This window comes from Dicentrarchus labrax, unplaced genomic scaffold (genome assembly GCF_905237075.1).
Source record: "Dicentrarchus labrax unplaced genomic scaffold, dlabrax2021, whole genome shotgun sequence".
NCBI classification, from domain to species: domain Eukaryota; kingdom Metazoa; phylum Chordata; class Actinopteri; family Moronidae; genus Dicentrarchus; species Dicentrarchus labrax.
The window spans coordinates 1,294,219-1,314,470 of NW_026136712.1; the positions used below are offsets into that span (position 1 = coordinate 1,294,219).

The window sequence follows — 20,252 nt, forward strand, 5'->3', positions numbered from 1 at the left end:
TCATACAAACTGGTTCGATTGGCTGTGAGTCACAGTCGAGGCAGCAGCTCTCTCTCTCTGATTGGACAGCAAGCCTTCAACCCCCAGCGCTTCCTGGTTATATGCAAATGAAGAAATACAGTTGTTTTTAAACCTGTGCTACGGTGGGAAACTCTGGCTTTATTTGACTGGGGATCAAAATGTCACCTAGAAGCAGCTGTAGCCTGGTTCTGCTCGTCGTGTTCTGTCTTTTTGTAACTGCATATTGTAAGTTTCCTACTCTAGACCACATCAAACCGAAAGCCAGCGACAAGTCGCAGGGGAGAGCTGTGATCGAGCTGCTGAAGCGCCTGCTGGGGAACAGATCCACGGAGTTCATTGTGTCAGTCAACAGGAGCCTCTCCAACGACAGCCTGGATGTGTGTGAGCTCAGGTCCACTAAAAACAATAAGATAGTCGCTACAGGCAGCACCGGAGTGGCCCTGGCTTCTGGCATTTACAACTATTTGAAATATTTCTGCAACTGCCATGTTTCCTGGTCTGGTGACCAGCTGGATCTGCCCAGTCCCCTCCCAAAGCTCACCGGCGTCCTGCGCATCAACACCCAGCACAGGTCAGTGAGCCTTAATGTTGGCATACTGGGAAAGCTATTGACGGTTAAAAGAACCATGGTCACCAGGTTTTTAATTCGGCATACATCCAGTACATCAAGCAGAGCTTATTTCATTGATATTCCGTAGAAATGGGCAACTTGTCACACTGCCGACTAAAGTTTGTTTCCGTCTGGAAACCGATGTGGGGGTCGAGCGCGAGCTGCGCTTCACTGCGCTCGAGTGGTTTTGTGAAGTTCGTTAATGAGTGCTAACGTTAGCTAACTGGCTACACTGTGCATATCGAACTTAACACAGTACGCTACCAGGTTCATGTCTTCAGTCACATTCTTCAAGGAGGAGCCTTTAGACCAGTGATTTTCAACCCGAGGTCCGGAGACCCCCATGGGTCCTTGAGGGTATTCCTTGGGGTCCCACGAAAAATTGTGAATACTTTGAATTCATTATTATTTATTTGGCTAAAAGTTAGCCCAAAGAGAGAGAGAGTATAAGACTCACTGTTCTGTTCATAGGTTTCACACTCTACTGTTCATATCCAAATAGACTTCTTATCAAAATAAGTACCTTTTTACAATAATAACTTTTTGTCGTATTTGCTGAAACTTTAATTATATCCTCACAGAAGTGCATTATCTTTTATTAAAATTGCCCACAGGTGTGATAATACACAAAAAACAACAGGGGACTAGGGGCCAAAGTGAGAAAATGGACGTTCAAGAGTAGAGAGAGGGTGATGAGCCATAAAAATATTAATTACATGACCTATAAAGGCACAACATACCAGACTCTATGTTCCTCTAAATTCAGACTTCCCATTAAAAAATATGAATAATGATCTCCATCATTGTCCCATTGCAGATGAAGACTGGTGTGTCTGTGGCATTTGTAAATCTTTTCTTTGTTTGTGTGTTTGCTCTGCAGAATTCAACAGTACAGTTTTACTGACATCAGCAAAACGCCGTCTTTGAAAATGTTGTTTTCCCACCAAATCCATTTCATTCTGCTGTACATTAGTTTGTGTGCCAACTCCTGTCAGTGGCAGCGTCACCAGATAGAGGAGCCATTCTACTCAGTAACCAGGACAGCCATAGAGGAGCGGGGACGGATTGTATCAGCAGCTCAAAACATCTAAAAAGTTTCTGTGCTGCCCACAAAGCATTTTCATGACAGCGCTATCAAACTTTGGGAAAGAGGATGCAATGATATGTCTATGTGTTTGAATTCTATTATGGCAGTGTTTGGGGGGCATCTAACCCCCTCCATTGCAATACAGCACAGCAAAACCCGTGGGTGCATGACAAATGAAGCGTTGTCACACGTTATTTTTCATTGTCTACTGCGAGCACTATGGACACTTGTACCGCAGCCGGGCCCTTTAAAGGACCCTTCCTTTCAATTATCTGCATTAGACCCGCATCAGCTCACCCCAGTTATGTCATGTGCACAGTAGCTAGATTGAAAAAGCCATGGCAAGAATGGCATGGCTTAGTTTTCCCATGACTGTAACTTATGAGGGGGAATAGTAGTATTTGTGACTTTTATCAGATGGGCATGGAAACTGAGCAAAAAGTACCAGCCATAAATATTTCTTACTGTCCATGAAACTGCATCGTGGTTTTGAGATTCATGTTTTAGCCAAGATTCCAGGGCCCCTGCATCATTCAGACACCACCTCTCACAAAAATGGCGACCTCCGTCTTTTCATCTTCATGTTTACTACATCCCACTAGGGATGTAACGATACACTCATTTCACGATTAAAGTTCACAATATGATTTTCTCCCTTTTTTCTTTTTAACAAAATGAGATTGAAGACAAGTTAAGACTTACAAGGATTCTTTTATTTCTCAGACAGAAAATCTACAAAATATATTTTCTCCTATTTTCTATATTTTCACATTTCTAGTCGCAATTGGGTGGCTGTGGCTCAGGGGTAGAGCGGGTTGTCCACCATTCGGAGCGTTATTGGTTAGATCCCCGGCTCCTCCCACTAAGTGTTTGGACAGTGACACATTTTCTGTTTTGTCTTTGTTCTCCAGATGCAAGAGGTTTCAGCCTGAAACGCACTTACTCTAACCCTCATAACCCTCATTTGAAGTCCAACGTGGAGCAGTATATAATATTAAGATTTCTTAACTCAGACACTGCTCTGTGACTCAAATCTTGTGATAATACACAAGAAACACAATAAGGACTAGGTGCCACTGTGACAAAAATGGAAAGCAGAATACCTTTTTGCACTTATTCGGCTTTTTACAGTTGAATATAGAATAACACTGCATTTTTTTAGCCTAATGCAAATATTTTTGTCATTTAGTTTCTCTTGGTTGTTTTCTTTTTTTTGGCATATTATCTCCTTTGAACACAATACATTTTTTAGCTATTCATTTTATAATAAACAATCTATTTTTGTTTGTATCTAGATTCCGGTATTACCAGAATGTCTGCACCTTTAGCTACTCCACTGTGTGGTGGGACTGGCCAAGATGGGAGAGAGAGATCGACTGGATGGCTCTCAATGGAATCAATCTGCCGCTGGCTTTTACTGGCCAAGAAGCTCTGTGGCAAGAGGTGTGAGCAAATATTCTATACAGAATCTACATTAAACCACGGGATCACTGTTAAAAATCCGGTATATGGTAAATGTACCTGTATAGCGCCTTTCTAGTCTGCCGACCACTCAAAGTGCTTTTACATACATGCCTTTCACACACATTCACACAGTGATGGCATTGAACAGAAACTAACATTCATGCACAGCATCGGGAGCAATTTGGGGTTCAGTATCTTGCTCAAGGATAGGAGCCAGGAGCCGGGGATCGAACCCACAACCTTCCGATTAAGGAACGACCTGCTCTGCCTCTGAGCCACAGCCGATATGTATGTATATATACATATTGTGGAACAGATGTAACAGCAAATAGTTCTGTGCTTCTAAAATAGCCATGTTGGGCAGAAAATTGCTACATATTGACGTAGATGAGAAGTAGATTTATTTTTGTAGTAAGTCCATCAAGATATATGGATTATTCTCAGAGCAATAAGATGAAGAAGATAAAATTGAAGAGGAAGCAGTTCCAGGAGATGGGGGTCATTAAGACTAGAGCTGGAAGAGAAACTTCTAACTTCTCTAATGTGACCTTTGAATGACAAAACATAAGTTGACATGCACAGCAGCATGTGAATATCAACGTAGTAACCTTTTGTGTTCCTTTAGGTTTACAGAGCTCTTGGGTTAAACCAGTCGGAGATCGAGGAGTTCTTCTCTGGCCCAGCATTTCTTGCCTGGAACCGTATGGGAAACATGTTCCAGTTTGGTGGGCCTCTGCCACAGTCCTGGCACGTGAACCAGCTCTACCTCCAAGTACTGAAACCTCCATGCTCGTCAAAACAGTTTAAAGCCACTATGTGTAGGATCAGCAACATTTCTGACACAGTGTAGGAATGAATGGGCTGAAAGCAGCACGTAGACTGCACTATTCACAAACCTTCAGATTGAACAGTATTTTGAAATTGAAGTATAAACATTCTTAAAGGTTAATTTCAGTTTATCACAACTTGGGTCTTATTTTTCTAGTTATTGAGGCATTTCCTATTGTTTATGATAACATTATAGGTGCAAAAGTAATACTTCTTAAAACACATTGCTACAATTACAATAAAACCCGCAGGTTTCTTTTCAGTGATCCAGATCATTTGGCTCAACTCAGTAATAAGAGCCGGGTTTCAGCTCCCAAACATCTCTTCACTTAGTACAACTTCTGGCTTTTATAATTCCGCCAAAGTTGACAATATTTTGACCTATGGTTGGTATGTGTGCACATATCCCTATCAAATTATTGTGATTATACGAAACCATATCATTTTCAGAATACCATCATTTGACATTATGCTTGGTATAAAAACCTTAAGTAATGCAAATACATTTACATGTGTATTGAACGTTTTTATTTATATTGAACTATGTTTTGTATGCTGGCAACCGGTGCATTATAATGTTATTACCAAGGTGAAACATTCATGGGCTGGTTTGGAGCCAGTGTCTAATCTCAAACCTTATTCTTTGCATTTCAAGAACCAAAGAACCATCTCTAAGTCAGGAAATCTGGTTCCAGCATAAAACCAACACTGCTGGTCTAGAACCAAGAACTGCTTACAACAGGGTCTGGGTGCGCCTTGTGGCCTAACAGCTATGTATTTATTAGCCGTTTAGCACATAGATATTATATGTGCTCATAGAGCAGACTCATTCACAAATGATACATCATCACTACAAAAAAAGATCAATGAATGAGGAAGATCAATTCCTCATTGTTAAGGCAGGAAGTGGTCTATAAACTGTGGGTCATATTTACACTGCTGTCTTGGCTTTCTGTTGCAACTTAGAGATCATCTGTATATTTGAAATGTTTGTTGAGGAATTTGGAATGAATCCTGTCACATGACATTTCCTTTCTTTTTGCAGTTTAAAATCTTGGAGCGAATGAGATCCTTTGGCATGGTTCCTGTGCTGCCAGCCTTCTCTGGGAACATTCCCAGGGGAATCCTCAGGTGACTCATGCTTGTTAATGTTTCAGCCTTTCTGAATGATACTGTTCTATTCACAAGGTATCAGAGACTTAACATTGATTATTAGTGGCTTAGTTAGTAGCAACCTCAGTGTCTGAACACAGAGGTTGTCAAAAAAAATGTCTGGATTCCCTTTCCTTTTTAAGAAATCATTTTCCAGGAATTTTTATTGACAATACAGGAGAGCTAACAAATGGTCACATCTTTTATCGGAAGGCCTAGTATTGTCACATTAAACCCCAGTTTTATTTAAAGTAGAGCATTACAGTAGTCAATCCCACAGGTGCATTAGTGTCTCTGTTGGCTTGAGAGAAACGGTCCCACTCTGGCAATGTTCCTAAGATGATAAAATGCATTCTCAGTTATGTTTATAATGTGATGATCAAAACTAAGATCTGAATCAAAGATAACTCCTACAGTTTTTCAAGGGTTAAATGCCTGTGCTTGTAGTTTCACATTGAGTTGACCAAGACTTCAGTTTTGTCCTGACTGAGCTGTACCAATTGGTCATCTGGATGTGACAATGTAAAGCTGTGTCGTCACCATAGCTATGGAAATTGATGCTGTGCTTTCTAATAATGATAATAATAATAAAGTGACAGCATGGGTAGGACCTAAAATTTCAGTTTCTATCGTTAAGATAAGATTTAAACTAACTAAAAACAGCACCAGCGCGGCCAACCAGACTGTGAAGTCTACCTAAAAGAATGGAGTGATCGGCTGCTATACCAAAGGCCACTGACAGTAGTGCTACTTTTGCATATAGAGGTAAATGTTTGAGTCAAAACCTTTGAATCACAGAAGTGTTGCTTGTATTTCAGGTTGTATCCGGATGCCAATGTAACCAGACTGAGGCCTTGGGCTCAATTCAACTGCAGCTTCTCATGCTCCTATATCTTAGACCCCCGGGACCCACTTTTCCTCCAAATCGGTTCCCTCTATCTGTCCCAGGTGGTGAAGCAGTTTGGTACAGATCACATCTACAACACTGACACCTTCAATGAGATGACTCCACCATCCTCTGACCCCGCCTACCTGTCTGCAGTTAGTCGCTCTGTCTTTGCCTCAATGACCGCAGGTGAGTGTCTGGGTGATGAACAGTTGTTGTTACCAACAATGTCAGCATTCAGACAGGCATCGTCAAGTTTAGAAGTACAATAATCGCCCTAGTTAGATGACCCATGTATGACCTGTTGTCCCACTCTGTTACACAGACAGCCCCCCTCGAGCTCCCTGCTGATTTTCAGCCATTTTAGGGAACTGTGCCTTTCTTGTCACTCATCCAAAACAAATTTTTCTCCCTAGTTGATCCTCAGGCAATTTGGCTGATGCAAGGCTGGCTTTTCTTCAGTGATGCAGTGTTCTGGAAGCCAGCCCAGATCCAGGCCCTACTACACGGAGTGCCCCTTGGAAGGATGATCGTGCTGGACCTGTTTGCAGAGACCGAGCCAATCTTCTCCTACACCGAGTCTTTCTATGGACAGCCCTTCATCTGGTGCATGCTGCAAAACTTTGGGGGAAACAGTGGATTCTTTGGCACTGTGGAGAGCATCAATTCAGGGCCTTTCAAAGCCTTACATTTCCCAAACTCCACCCTGGTGGGCATAGGCATGACACCTGAGGGCATTGAGCAGAATCCTGTGATGTTCGAGTTGATGAGCGAGCTGGCTTGGCGCAAGGAGCCGGTCAACTTGTCAAAGTGGGCGTCACTGTATGCAGCTCGCCGCTACGGCAGCACCCAAGAGAACCTGACCACTGCATGGAGGCTCCTGTTCACCAGCGTCTACAACTGCACAGTGCCACATTACCGAAACCACAACCACAGCCCGCTGGTGCGTCGGCCTTCTCTTCGCATGAATACTGGCATTTGGTATGACCCTGCTGACTTGTGCAAAGCCTGGAAACTGATTATTGAGGCGGCTCCATCTCTCATGTCCAAGGAGACCTTCCGATACGATCTTGTTGATGTGACTCGTCAGGTCCTACAAGTCCTGACAACATCCTTTTACCAGGATATTGCAGAAGCCTTCCAGAAACAAAAGCTACCAGAGCTGCTGACTGCAGGCGGGGTTCTGGTCTATGACCTCTTGCCTGAGCTCAATCGTTTGCTGAGTAGCGACCGCAACTTCCTTTTGGGGACATGGCTGGAGCAGGCCCGATCCTTAGCCATAGATGAGAAGGAGGCAAAGCTCTATGATATGAACGCCAGAAACCAGCTCACTCTATGGGGTCCGAGTGGTGAGATCCTGGACTACGCCAGCAAAGAGTGGGGAGGTCTCATGGAGGACTACTACGCCCAGCGGTGGGGCCTGTTTGTTCAAACCCTCGTAGAGTGTATGGACAGCGGACGACCATTCAAGCAGGACACGTTCAACCAGGCAGTTTTCCAGGTAGAAAAGGGATTCATCTACAACAACCGAAAATACCCGACCAAGCCTCAGGGAGACACGTATGAGATTGCCCACAGGATCTTCCTCAAGTACTACCCGCAGTCCTTGAAGAGACTATAGTGGGCAGAGACTACATTTTTGGAAAAACTCGCAGCAAGAAGAATGTCTTCCACCTCCAGTTTTCCGTGACTATCCCAAAACATTTTCATGTAGAAAATCCAACAGCCTGAATTTACAGGAACAATGTTTTTGCACTTTTAGTAAAATCAGTGATGAATAGTTGTGCATCCTGTAGGGTTAGGAAAAAATGATTTTCACTTTACATTCACACTGATCAATATCCAATCTTGCCTTATTAAATAGCAGAAGGAAAGACAATTAAGACATGTTAATGACTTACGTGAGACTGTGAAGGTGTTGATTTCATGTAGAATTTCATGTGTACATCTCTTGGTACTGTTTTTGACTCAGCGGATCTTTTCAAGACCCGAGGGCAAGATCCCGACCTTGTTTTCTTTCAAGTAGGTATGTTTTCATTAGTGTATAATCACATGAAAATAAGAATTGTGTTTTTGTTAGAATGAGCTGCTTGTATCTGCAGAGGGAGTGGGTCCTCTTCTATGAGGTCTGCTATGTTGAAGCGCCATATTTTTACAGTAGCCCAGAAACCAAACACTCTAACTCATGCTCTAAATAGAGGCGTTGTGGCATGTTGAACTGTTCCTTTACAGCTACTACACTATAACTGCAGATATCAGATGTGCATTGAGATGTTGGACTTCCTGGAAGCCTTTTCCATTTATGAGATGCCTTTTTCAGAAACTGACACTATCATGCCTATCTGTTTAAAGTTAATCTGAGCACTGTCTTGGTCTGAGCAGAACAACTGACAGGACTGAGTGCTTCAGAGACATTGCACCAAGTATCATCAGAACAAGTAGGCTAGTACCATAGTTACCAAACAATGTGGACGTCTTTGATCTAGCATAACAATTCTCTACTTAATTTACAATTTCATGCTTATGTGGGCAGTGAGATTGGACCATTAAACAATGAGTTTCTGCAAAGGTTTTCTGAACGGAGGGATTTGTTTAATGCTGAGTAATTTCTCTGACAAATTGGCTCACGGTGCACTTTAGCAGATAATTGTACGTCTTGTTGTCCCTAGATAGTTTTTCCTTTTTAAAAAAATATATTTTTATATGAAACTCATAGATTTGAAATCCAACACTGAGAAAACATTGTGTATTTCACATTTGAGTCAAATTTGTTTTGGATTACAGAAGTGATTTTTCTTTTTGGTAATTGTATGTTTAGTTAAGGACAATTTAAAAGTTTTGGGAGGATAATAATTATTTTTAGGGTTTTAGCAAGCACGGCTTACATTCATAACGTACCAACAAACATTCTCTGTGCACAATATTGGTTTCTATATTGTATAAATGCTATTTTTGTATTTTGATGATTGGAACTGCTGTGATTCTTCAACTCAGGCACGTCAAAAGTCTTAAGGCTATGTGACTAATACAGTGATTTCATTTTCCACCTCTGTTGTATGTGTGTTCATTGATGGTTATAAATCCATCCATCCTATTATCCTCTAAAAGGATAGGGCTGGAAACTATCCCAGCATGCTTTGGATGTGAGTGAGGGTACACCTGGACAGGTCACCAGTGTGTCACAGAGCTGACACACCTAGACAGACAACCTTTCACAATCCTAATTTAGAGTTTGCAATTTACTACATCCCCACTATTACACTGCAAAAAAAAATAAAAGCTTGTCTTTAAAACTGTCTTTAAATTGTTTAGCTTCAAGTCAAACTCTTAAGTTCTGAAACAAACTAATAATAATGATAATTTATTTTATAATTTAGAAAAACATTAATCTTCATTGTGCTTAAGAAATGAGCTGTATGTGTTGGTGATCACTCTCTCTCCCTGTGTGCTGTTTCCTCATTTCATTGGTCGGATCATTAACGTTAGCATCTTATTGTTGTCTCAGAGCTGGAATTGTCATCGATAATGTTTGCAGTACTACAGGAGAGGACACAGTAAGGTGGGCTAGTAATTTTTTTCCGATGAGAGAAGGGGGGTCAGAGGGTCAAGGTTTAAGAGTCATGGTGTGCTAATAAACAAAATTATTGGAAGGGTCATGTGTTTCCACGTAGCCACAATAAAAAAACTCACACCTCATCCAGCCCCTCCCCTCTGATATAAAGTCCCTTACAGGTCCAAACAAACCAGAGAAATCTCAACCCTGTATGAAGGTTCAGTTAGCTTTGGACAGAAACAGCCGGTACAAATGTCCTTCAGAGACTACTTTTTATTCTTATACCTTGAGTACATTTCAGAGCCTGTACTTTTTCACTTTTACTTGAGTAAAGAAGTTGAATCAGAATCAGAGATTCTGGGATCTTTAATGAGGTAGGAGTAGATGGCTTTTTAAGCATTTTAATGTGAAAATTCTACTTTTTTTCTTGCAGAACAGACATATCAGACACGTCATTGTTCCAACTAGACTATACGTGCCATGAGAAATGTCTGGAGGGGATCTTTAAATTAAGATAAAATTATCCTTTATGGAGGTTAAATGATAAGTTTAAAATCCATGTTGCTTTATATACTAAAATCCACAATCTGGCACCAAAAATTGGTGCCCATTAGTGCTTTAAGCCCGAAGACCAGAGTTTTGGACATGAGTGAAATCGGGTACTCATGGAGAGAGGGAGACAGTGGTCTAAAATTATAAAGAGCTATGAGAAAACACAAAGTAGTCTAGAGGGGCAGCTGCCAGTTTGGTGTCAGATTTTGTCAAATTTAGATTAAATACAAAAATAATATGTTACAAAACTTAAATCAACACATAATTAAATGATTGATGCGATTCACCCCTGGTAGTCAGATAACTTCTCAAATGAAACACAAAACAATTTAAAATACAAAAGAAACAGCAGCTCAGCAAACTGTTTGATTAATATTTTTATTGTTGAAAAAATAATAAGTATCAGGTTTGTAGTTGTAGAGGGACTTTACTCTTTCCTCTTTTTATGTACACTGATGATATTTTCTGTTCTGCTTCAGGCTCATTTGTTAGACGTTAAATCCAGTATATCAAACACTCTTCAAAATCCACAATGAGGAGTTTAAGAGCTCAGTTTCCATTACAGGGCTCAACAGGGGCAGACCAGGTCCAGTTCCTCACTAAACTCCACGTGTTGGACTTGAGTTGGATATCTTCGTCAGCACAGAAATCCAACAGTGGAAGAGAAGCTGAACCAGACCTGGTCGGCTTTCAGTCCTTCAACAGGTTTTGTTTTCATGACGGCAGCCCGACAACACCATGCCACAAACATTCACACTGCTCAGCTTTTACACCACCTCAACAGCATTCCACAGTCAGCATCACTGTACATTTACACCTCAAAGTTTCCATCACACAAAGACACTTAAGTGAAGCAAAAGTTCTCACCCAGAAGAAAGGTTGGAGGATATTAAACCAATCAGAAGCAGAGATAATTAGTTTGTGTGTGGACTTTTTCTTCCCCTAATGCTGCCTTTTTGTCAACGGTACAGATATTCTAAAAACGCAGCTTTGAGCTGGTGAATACAGCTTAGGTTAGTGAAGATCTCTGATAGATGTAGTGAAAGATATGATTTATTGTGTGAGCTTGTTTGAACTCTTGAGATGGTTCTTCCCATATGACAAATGCAGCATTAGGAGCTTTAGAATGAAACCCAAGGAAAGTCAAAGGGTTTCAGTTGTAGTCCTATCTGAAAGCAAAGGATTCTGATTGGCTGAGAAGACGCTAGTGGCCCATTATGACTTCCTCCCTTTCCTTCCTAGACCCCATTGAGGAAACACACTTGGCTTTGAATGTTTTACCCCATTTACTCTGATTACTGCTGTCCATTTTTCAAAGCATCCCATCAGGTTTTAGACTGATCCATGAAAATTGCAGTTACTCTGAATGTGCTGCAGCGTTTACAGTAGTTTCTCCTTTGTGACTCTTCTAAAGGTAGTTAATAGCGATAACGTGATAAAATCACAATTGAATGAAAAACTTTTGGAGTATTTAACCCTGTATTACTGCAACTCAAAAGTAAAGAAATATTTAAATAACTTCATACAATACATCTCTGCAAGATGATTTTCGAAATATTTTGAAATAAAGTAAGGATATCAATCTAAAACGTACACTGTAAAAAGAAAAAAATTAAGGAAAAGTCAATATTTCAAGGAAACAAAAGTCCTCCAAATCAGTAACTTGTAGTTTTAAGCCACAACTTTTAATTTTCACTTTGGTATATTTACTCTAACCGACTTGGAATATGCAATTTCCAATTGGGCTTAATTTCCAAATGACCCTTCAGAAGCCCCGCCCCTTTTTTGCTCTGTGCTCCAATAATAGAGCAAGGATCAATCCTCAGCCAGTGTCCTCCTGTCCTGTAGTTAGATATGCTATGCTGAAAAGACAACCACACTAAAAAAATACATAGTTTGTTAATGTTAGCAAAACGCTTGAGATGTGACTATGTATGTTGCTTTTATTTCTTAACCATCTTCAAAATGTAGTTATCTTTTCAACATAGATTAGCCTAGCACATAGCATATCTGAGTACAGGAAAGGAGAAAGTTGACTGAGGTTCCAAAAGGGGCGGGGCTTAGGAAGGGTCAATTACATTGTTTTGTCATTAAAACAAGTCTAATTGTTCATGATACCACAGCATCCATCATGTAACTTTCTTCAAATGATGAAAAAAAACTTCCTGCAGATTTGAAAGCAAATGCAATGTTTTTGAACAACCAACAATTAATGTGAGTGAATCAGCTGGATATTTAGTCAACTCACCATTTCAAGTTAGACGAGTGACAGTGACTAAATGTGAGAACTACATGATTACGGTATCTAATGATGCTGCTGAAAGAAGAGTTCATTTAATATAACTGATAATGAGATTTTGCAGTGTACAGCATGCTTTGAAAATGGCTGGCAGTAATGTACATGATTATTGATTAATGGTTGAAAACATATCACACTATTGTATAGTCCTTCAATGGAGAGTGACTGGTTGGGTATTTTGTTCAAAGGAGAAACAAATCTGTAAAACAGGAGTCATAAATGGGCCATTCCATTACTCTGCAAATAAAAACAAAAGATAAACAAACTTACAGCTAACAACCTGTTAAAGTCCTGGAGATAGAGAACAGAAATCCTGTTCTTAGCCATGAGAGCAACTGAAATGTAAACAGATGAATGGAGCACATAAAGAGAGTGACATACAGCCAGAGCCAACAGATTCACTTTGACTCTCATCTAATCTGACATTTTGCATCCGAATCATCAGAAAAACAGAAGCATAAATACCAGAACCACAGCTGAACATCTGCTCATGTTTTATATTCATGAGTGAGTCTGGCCCAGTCAGTGTGGTCCATTCTGATAGGACAGATATTTAGTAAATGTTCTACAACTAGACTCTAGGTATCACCAGAAATTGTGTCACATCAGTTTCCAGTATGGATAAAGGTGCATCCAGACATTATACTGAGACATTTCGAGGCAGAGCAGGTGGGCAGTGTCACTCTTCACAAGATGAACAGACAGAAAATCTTCCTGACAGTCCAGTTATCCACATTTTACACATTCTAGTTCCATTTGGGTTAAAATATTACATTTAAAGTGACATGGTGGTTGGGGAGTGTGGGACAGGTCTGTGTTGTTGCAGCTCAGGCTGCAGTAGAGGCCGGTTAAGGTCTAAATAACCACATTAGTATGCATGTTTTAACTCATTCATTACAAATTACATATACTTTGAATTTTATCTTATGCTCTCTAGACAGCCATTGGTGTCTGTCCACTTCACTGTAATAAGCAACTCAAATAAGCATAGGCCTAAGAGTTTAATTCTAATCAACTGATTCACATTAAAATGTTGCATAATAAAATTCCAATTAAAAAGTAGTTTTAATCACCAAATGAATCAATCATTCTATATACTTATTCTGTCTTTAATTGATTTAATTTTTCTGTCCCCTTGTGTGTCTGCCTACCATATTACATTTCACCATATTTCCTGCTGTAACATTTACACTTGTCATTTCATCAGTGTTGTATACACACATAGTAGTGTGGTACCTCACACAGCAGCCGTCTGCCATCAGTGTATGAATGTCAAGTCCATATGATAGGCAGACAAATAAATAAATAGAAAAACAATAAAAATTTAAGTCTTTACAATTCATGTTGCAATTTAATTTTACATTTTAAAAGCAACAGAATAAGGTAACAAAATGACTAACTGGCAATTCTAATGACCTTTTATTATTCATTACACTCTTACTGTATCATTTAAATACAAATGTGTTCATCTGTTTGACTGAGGTTTTTTTAATTGATTATTTTACCAATTCATATAATTCCAAGGCCTACACTGTAAATTGTAATGGACCCTTTTTAAGTCCCGCCCCCTTTTTGCTCTGTCCTCCAATACCAGGGCGGCAAGCCTCGGTCAACTTTCTCCTTTCCTGTACTTAGATATGTGATGTGCTAGGCTAATCTATGTTGAAAAGATAAAAGAAACCTATATATATATATAATACATATATAATTTATATATATATATATATTATATATATATAAAATCACATCTCAAGTTAGCTAATGTTAGCAAAACGCAAGACTAGCTAGCTAATCCACATCAATCATTAGTTCTAGGTAGGTGGCTGGTTAGCATTCGCTGCAGAGTAAAATGCTAGCTAACTAATCTGCATTAATCGTTAGCTTGCTTGTTCTCTGATATGTTTGCAAAATTAGCTAGCACATGATTGATGTAGATTTTCTAGCTAGTTAGCAAAGCCTTTTCTAACATAAGCTAACGTAACTCAACCCAACCATCTTCAACACAGCACACAGCGTATCTATGTATCTATGTATCTACGTATCTATGTATCTATGTATCTACGTATCTACGTATCTATGTATCTATGTATCTACGTACAGGACAGGAGACAGTGGACCAGTTTCCGGCCGGGGCCTAGGAAGGGTTCATTATTCAGATGGAACACTGCAGGTTCCGCTGTGGACATCTTGCTTCTATGATTGTGATGTTACTGTTGTGGTAATCCAGTGACTGAGACATTTGACTGTAAGATTGTAAAAGGCAGACACAATGTGGGATGGAAATCAATGAAAAACATATTCAGCAATCTAAAACACTCTGCTCTGCTTCAGTTGATTGGCTGTAATGTAAAGAAGGAATCCTGTAATGTAATAAATGAGATAAACATGCAAAACATGTCAGTGGTCCAACAGGGAAACATTTAAATAGACTAAAACATTGGTGCTGATAATATTTCTAAAGTTCAGTATAAGGGAACCTGTTGAATGTGCTGTTGGTAAATGTGCCCACCTACACTGAAATCAAATGTCTCAGTAACATTGAAGGGAGTTTAGGTCAAAGGTTGCATCACTGTGAGTCAATTATTAAAGCAATGCCATCAACAATGCCCTGTATACAAATGCATGATATGGTTTCGGTTAGTTAGCCATGACACAACAGGAGGAGATTCACAAAGCTGCCGGAATGATCAATAATCAATATTCAAAACACAGAGACATGGAGACATCAACAGAAAGTAAGGCAGTGATCAAAAAAAAAAAACTCAATCCTCTAACCCCTGTAAACATCCTTTAAATGACTCCTTAACTTTCACGTTGATTATTTCAAACAAAGGATCAAGTTTATTAAAACAAAACAATACAATGTTATAGAAAATATTATATTCCAATAGTTCACGGTCTCTTTCTGTTCAGATTAAAATACATCTAATCGAGTTAATTTACAAAAGATCAGGAGCTTCTTATTGTTCATTATATTCATATTTTACACGCTACATAAACTAAAGAGGCCTCTGCATATTATTGGTTAAAAGTGGGCTTGTACTGGAGATTAAACATCACATTTTAAAGCAGCTCCAGTGTTAGTGTAGAGAGCAGACAGAGGAGTCAGCAAACCCGTACAGACACCTTAAGACCAGACAGTGGGATGAAAACAGCCGCTTAGAATTTAAAGATGATAAAACAATTTTCCGCAAATGACCTTAAAAACACACAGTCCACCATCTTGAGCTGACTTATCAAATCATTAAAATGTCTTATTTGTCCTAGTGTGTAAAGACACATTTGCTGTCATCACACTGGAAAGCAGGGCTGGATATTATTATAGTATTATTATAGTTTATCGTGGTGCATTAGTGAAGATTCTAACAAGCTGTCTGGCCCTGCAACATATTGATCATTTATTGATTTGGTTTATGATTTTACTAGCGTTTTGCTATGTAGTGAAACCACTGACAGAAAGATGGAAAATGTTTTAGCTCTCCAAAAGTGAGGCCAAAACATCTTGATCGCCCTCTGGTGGTTGACTGCAGTATAGGTCATAAAGTCAGTTGCCTCCATGTTAGCAGATGGGACATGGGCCAAACTAAAAAAATCTAATTACACATCAAATAGATTTTTCACAAAGATGGTTTCTGTCATTGTAGGTGGTTCAAGATGTCAGTGGCCATATCGGAGATATTGTGGTGTAATGTTTGTACAGAGGAAGAGGAGATCTTTTATATGTCGATGAGTGAAACACTAGCTAACTAGCTAGCTAACAATTGATGTAGATTAGCTAGCTAGCTCGCTCTTTTTGCTAACGTTATCTAATTTAAGATGAGACTACATGTCGCTTCTATCTTCTGACCATCTTCAAAATGTGGTTGTTGTTGTTGTAGATTAGCCTAGCACATAGCATATCTGAGTACAGGAAAGGAGGAAGTTGACTGAGGTTCTTACAGAGGTCAACTGCTACTGGAAGAAGGGGCGGAGCTTAGGAAGGGTCAATCTGTTTTCTGGACATAAGGAGATAATGAAGTCATGATTGCAATTTAACACTTTGTTATCTGGAGACAAGACAAAAAATGTGTTGGGGCCAAAGCTGCTTAAGGCTTCTATAAGTCAGCTAAATGAATATCATCGGTTTCAGTTGGAAGCTTTGGTCTTTAAACAGTTTCACTAAACCTTTGACAGAACACATTATACCAATGTATACAGAATAGCTGCAGCTTTATCAGCCTAAAAACCCATGTCAGTCAACCCTAGCAGATATGACTCGTCTCCAACTGAGATTACTATAAGAAGGACTTGCTGATTTCTGTTTTACTATCAACCAGTACTGATGAGTCCATTTCTGCCTATCTGCACCACGCAAAAAGGACCCCCCCTTCTACCCCCTAAAAAAATAAACAAAAAATAAAACATGAAACCATTCAGTCGCTGTCTTTCTTTCTTAAGCATTGTCACTCTCTGGTGAGTCTGTCAGCTGACTCCATTAAAGCAGCATGTTTCAAATATATCTTTTACTACAATCTTTAAATCCATAGGGAAGTTATATCATATAAATATAATCATAGCACGTCATGGGTCATATAGTGTGTCGCTTCTGTCAGATTACAAGGAAATAAAACTCTCAAACAATCATCTCTTCAGAGTTTGGGGGAATGGTTGATGTTCCTATTTTTGTCCAATTATAAATCAATTAATTACAATAAAATAACTTAAAATGATAGAATACCTCATGTCTACTGCTAGAGCAATGGCACTGAAGCCCCACACACTCATGAGCAAAGAACTACCTTTTGATATAAGTATAGTTTTCTAAAAGAAAAAACTGGAAGTACAAGGAATGGCAGCAATATATCAGCAACAATATAATCTCGTTCCTAAAACTAGGGCAGAAAAGGGGGAGAGGGGCACCAAATAACCAGGATAAACACAACAGAGAGCACGGGCTTCAGAAAGGAGAGGTGATTTGGCAGCCCAACATGTACAACAATTAAAGCAGCCATGGCATAAGATAACACAACATGTAAGGTCATTGTAAGGTTAAGCACTCATGACTCAAGATGAACATTGATGAGATAAGGTCAATCATGAGATAAGATACACATTGAGTAAGACTATATAAAACAACCAGACAGCATGAGGATCATCTTGCTGAGAGGAGAATAGTAGTAATAATAAGCATTTTTTCTTACAGTAAATTTACCTGAGTTAGATACCTGTAGACAGTGGTTAAACAAAAAAAATGACGACCCGACTTAAACCTCAACACTCTGCAGACTTATAGTTTTTTACCCAATGCCCACAGTTTAACCCTCAAAAGGCCATCCTGAATCCTAACTGAACTGTTGGTTTCGAGGGAGCCCAATGAATTCTGTTTCTCAGCCCTGGCTTGTTTGTACTTTGACATGGTTCAAGTAAACCTAAATGAACCGCATCCAGTTAAAGGGGTCAGTCTTTCTGGAGAAACATAGTTGATTGCTGAGCTTCATTCCCAGGTCGTCATATACCGTCGCTTTGGGTTATGGTAAATGGAAACAAACAGGCGGTGTTCTGCTCCCAGGTTATCAAAACGTGGGTATTTGACGACCTGGAAGTAAGACTAGACAACACGACGCTGTGAATGAGCATTAGCTAGATGCCCAGGATAAAAGAAAGAAGTTTTGAGTGCTGTATCAGAATGAATTTAATTGTGCTATGTATAACAGTTTACGTTTTTAGGCAGACGGCATAGTCCAATAGCACGTCATCATCAAATCTCGCTCACTGATTGACTTCGACAGAAAAAAAATATTTTTAATCTAACTTTAAAAAAATATATATATATAATGGATTGTATCAGCCACATAAATCCCGATCCATTTCTAATTCCGAGTTTGCGCTTAAAATGTTAGATGCCAAAAATGTAACAGAGGCAGTGGAGTCAACAGGCCCATCACAGTGACAGCTGAGCAAACCCTATTACCCCCTTTCCACCAACGCAAAATAGTGCTAACTCTGGGCTGGTGCTAGCTCCTGTTCAGAGTTGGTTCAACTTGTGAACCTTGTAAGAACCAGTTTGCTTTTCCATAGGCTAGAGAGCCAGACTACGTCACTGTCAAACTGCCTTGGTGGAAAAGGGGTACATGAGTGGACCTTGAGTTGTAATTGTTTTGTCAAAATATATTTGAGGTAGGGGTTAAATATATAAATATCACAGTGCAAGTATTTTTATACTGCACTTATATATATGTATGTCAAGATATAGTACATTTTAGGTTAATTTAGTGAATTGCGTGACTGAAAAACCAAGGTACTGTATTACATTGATGCTCAACTTTCTCCCACCAAATCTCTGGTGGTTGACTACTTCCTATCACCTTTGATGTATATTATATTGCCCGGCCCACCCTTAATTTAAGGTGTAACAATATACAATTTTAACAGAAAGCTAGCAGCTAATTTCAGTGGCCATTGCATAAAATGATGTTGGTGGAACTCTTTTCTATGACTCAGATGGACTAAAGGTGAAGTCAAGTGAAGACTCGTCCGAGCATCAGTAAATGCAGCTGAAGATGTTGTGTTTAAGTACAGGGTCGTAATGCCTTCATGGAATGATTAGTGCATGTAGTGCTGCTGATCACAGGGAAAACACAGCTTTCAGCCTCTACTACCTCCACTTTGCTCACACACACACACACGCGCACACACACACACACACAGAAACACACACACAAACATACACACGACTGACCAACCATCACAATCAGGTGAGATGATGATGATTCTGTTTTAATATTCACTTCTTTGATTCTTCCCTCTCTCCTCGGAAGGTTTCTATCTTTTGAGAAGAAAGAAGGGGTTGACGGGGCGAGACAGTGGTTTACTGAGCAGGTCAGGAGATCCAGAGAAGGTAGGGAGGAGGGAGAGCTCTAGACGGCCTCACAGAGGATCTGCTCCAGCACTGTCAGCAGGTGCTTGAGACCATAGATGTAGCCGTGATCGTGGCTCTCGCTCGGGAAAACGTGGGCAAAGTCGATCATCCTGACCTCCACCTCTGTGTCTCCTCTGCTCCCCTCCGTTGCGTTACCCCCTTGTCCTTTCAGCTTCTCCTCCTCTCTCCTCCTCCCCCTGCCGCTGTCCTCGCTCTCTCCATCCTCGTCTTTCCCTTCCAGTTGTGATTTGTTTCCGTTTCCATTTGGCGGTTGCTGCGGCTCACCTGTCCGTTTCCATGCAGAGTTGTCTTCTTCACACAGTGCTGAGAGGTTATCTCCAGAAACCGAGCTCACTGTCGTCTCCACAGCATTGCCGTCTTCACTGTTGCCATGGAGATGACCCTTGGCACAGTGGTGGTGGCCACCTTTTGTGTGGTTGGTGTAAATGGTGGCCAGGCTGTAGTCCCAGGGCACGGACACCTGAATATTGTTGTTGTTGTACTCTGCCACTTCCTCTTCTTGCCCTGCCCCTTCCTGCCTTGCTTTCCCCTCCCCACCACGGCTGCTGTCACTCGGCGATGACAATGTGGCAGTTTTCCCCGTGGTTGGGCCGATTGAAGGGGTGCTAAAAGGGGAAGAAAGGGAAGAGGAAGACGAGGGCAGGCCCTCGTAGACAAAGAGAAGGGAGCTGGCGTAGAAGGTCAGTTGGTGCTGGGACTCAAACCAGCGGAGGATACGCTGCACTCTGCAGATGCTGGCTGACACTGCATCCTTCCTCAGACTAACACCGTTATGGAAGAATTTAGCCAGGCCTGGAGGAGAGGAGAGGAGAGTTTCAAATCACTGTGTCTAATTGACCCTTCATAAGCCCCACCCCTTTTTGCTCCAATAAATGTTGAGC

At 40.3% G+C, this 20,252-nt stretch overlaps 2 protein-coding genes across 2 annotated transcripts in view; one reads left to right on the plus strand and one right to left on the minus strand.

Moving 5' to 3' along the window:
- The first annotated feature begins 82 nt into the window (after positions 1 to 82).
- On the plus strand, positions 83 to 9,094 carry naglu (N-acetylglucosaminidase, alpha). Its single transcript, XM_051417147.1, has 6 exons — positions 83 to 592; positions 3,014 to 3,161; positions 3,808 to 3,954; positions 5,056 to 5,141; positions 5,981 to 6,237; positions 6,465 to 9,094. Exons 1-6 carry the CDS (start codon positions 180 to 182, stop codon positions 7,667 to 7,669), a joined length of 2,256 nt encoding a protein of 751 aa, XP_051273107.1. The 5' UTR covers positions 83 to 179; the 3' UTR covers positions 7,670 to 9,094.
- Positions 9,095 to 10,517: 1,423 nt separating this feature from the next.
- Positions 10,518 to 20,252, minus strand: part of ipmkb (inositol polyphosphate multikinase b) — a 31,712-nt gene continuing 21,977 nt past the window's right edge. The window contains exon 6 of the mRNA XM_051417153.1: positions 10,518 to 20,163. Coding sequence (XP_051273113.1) covers positions 19,349 to 20,163 — 815 coding nt within the window. The 3' untranslated portion in view covers positions 10,518 to 19,348. The remainder of the gene's footprint in view (positions 20,164 to 20,252) is intronic.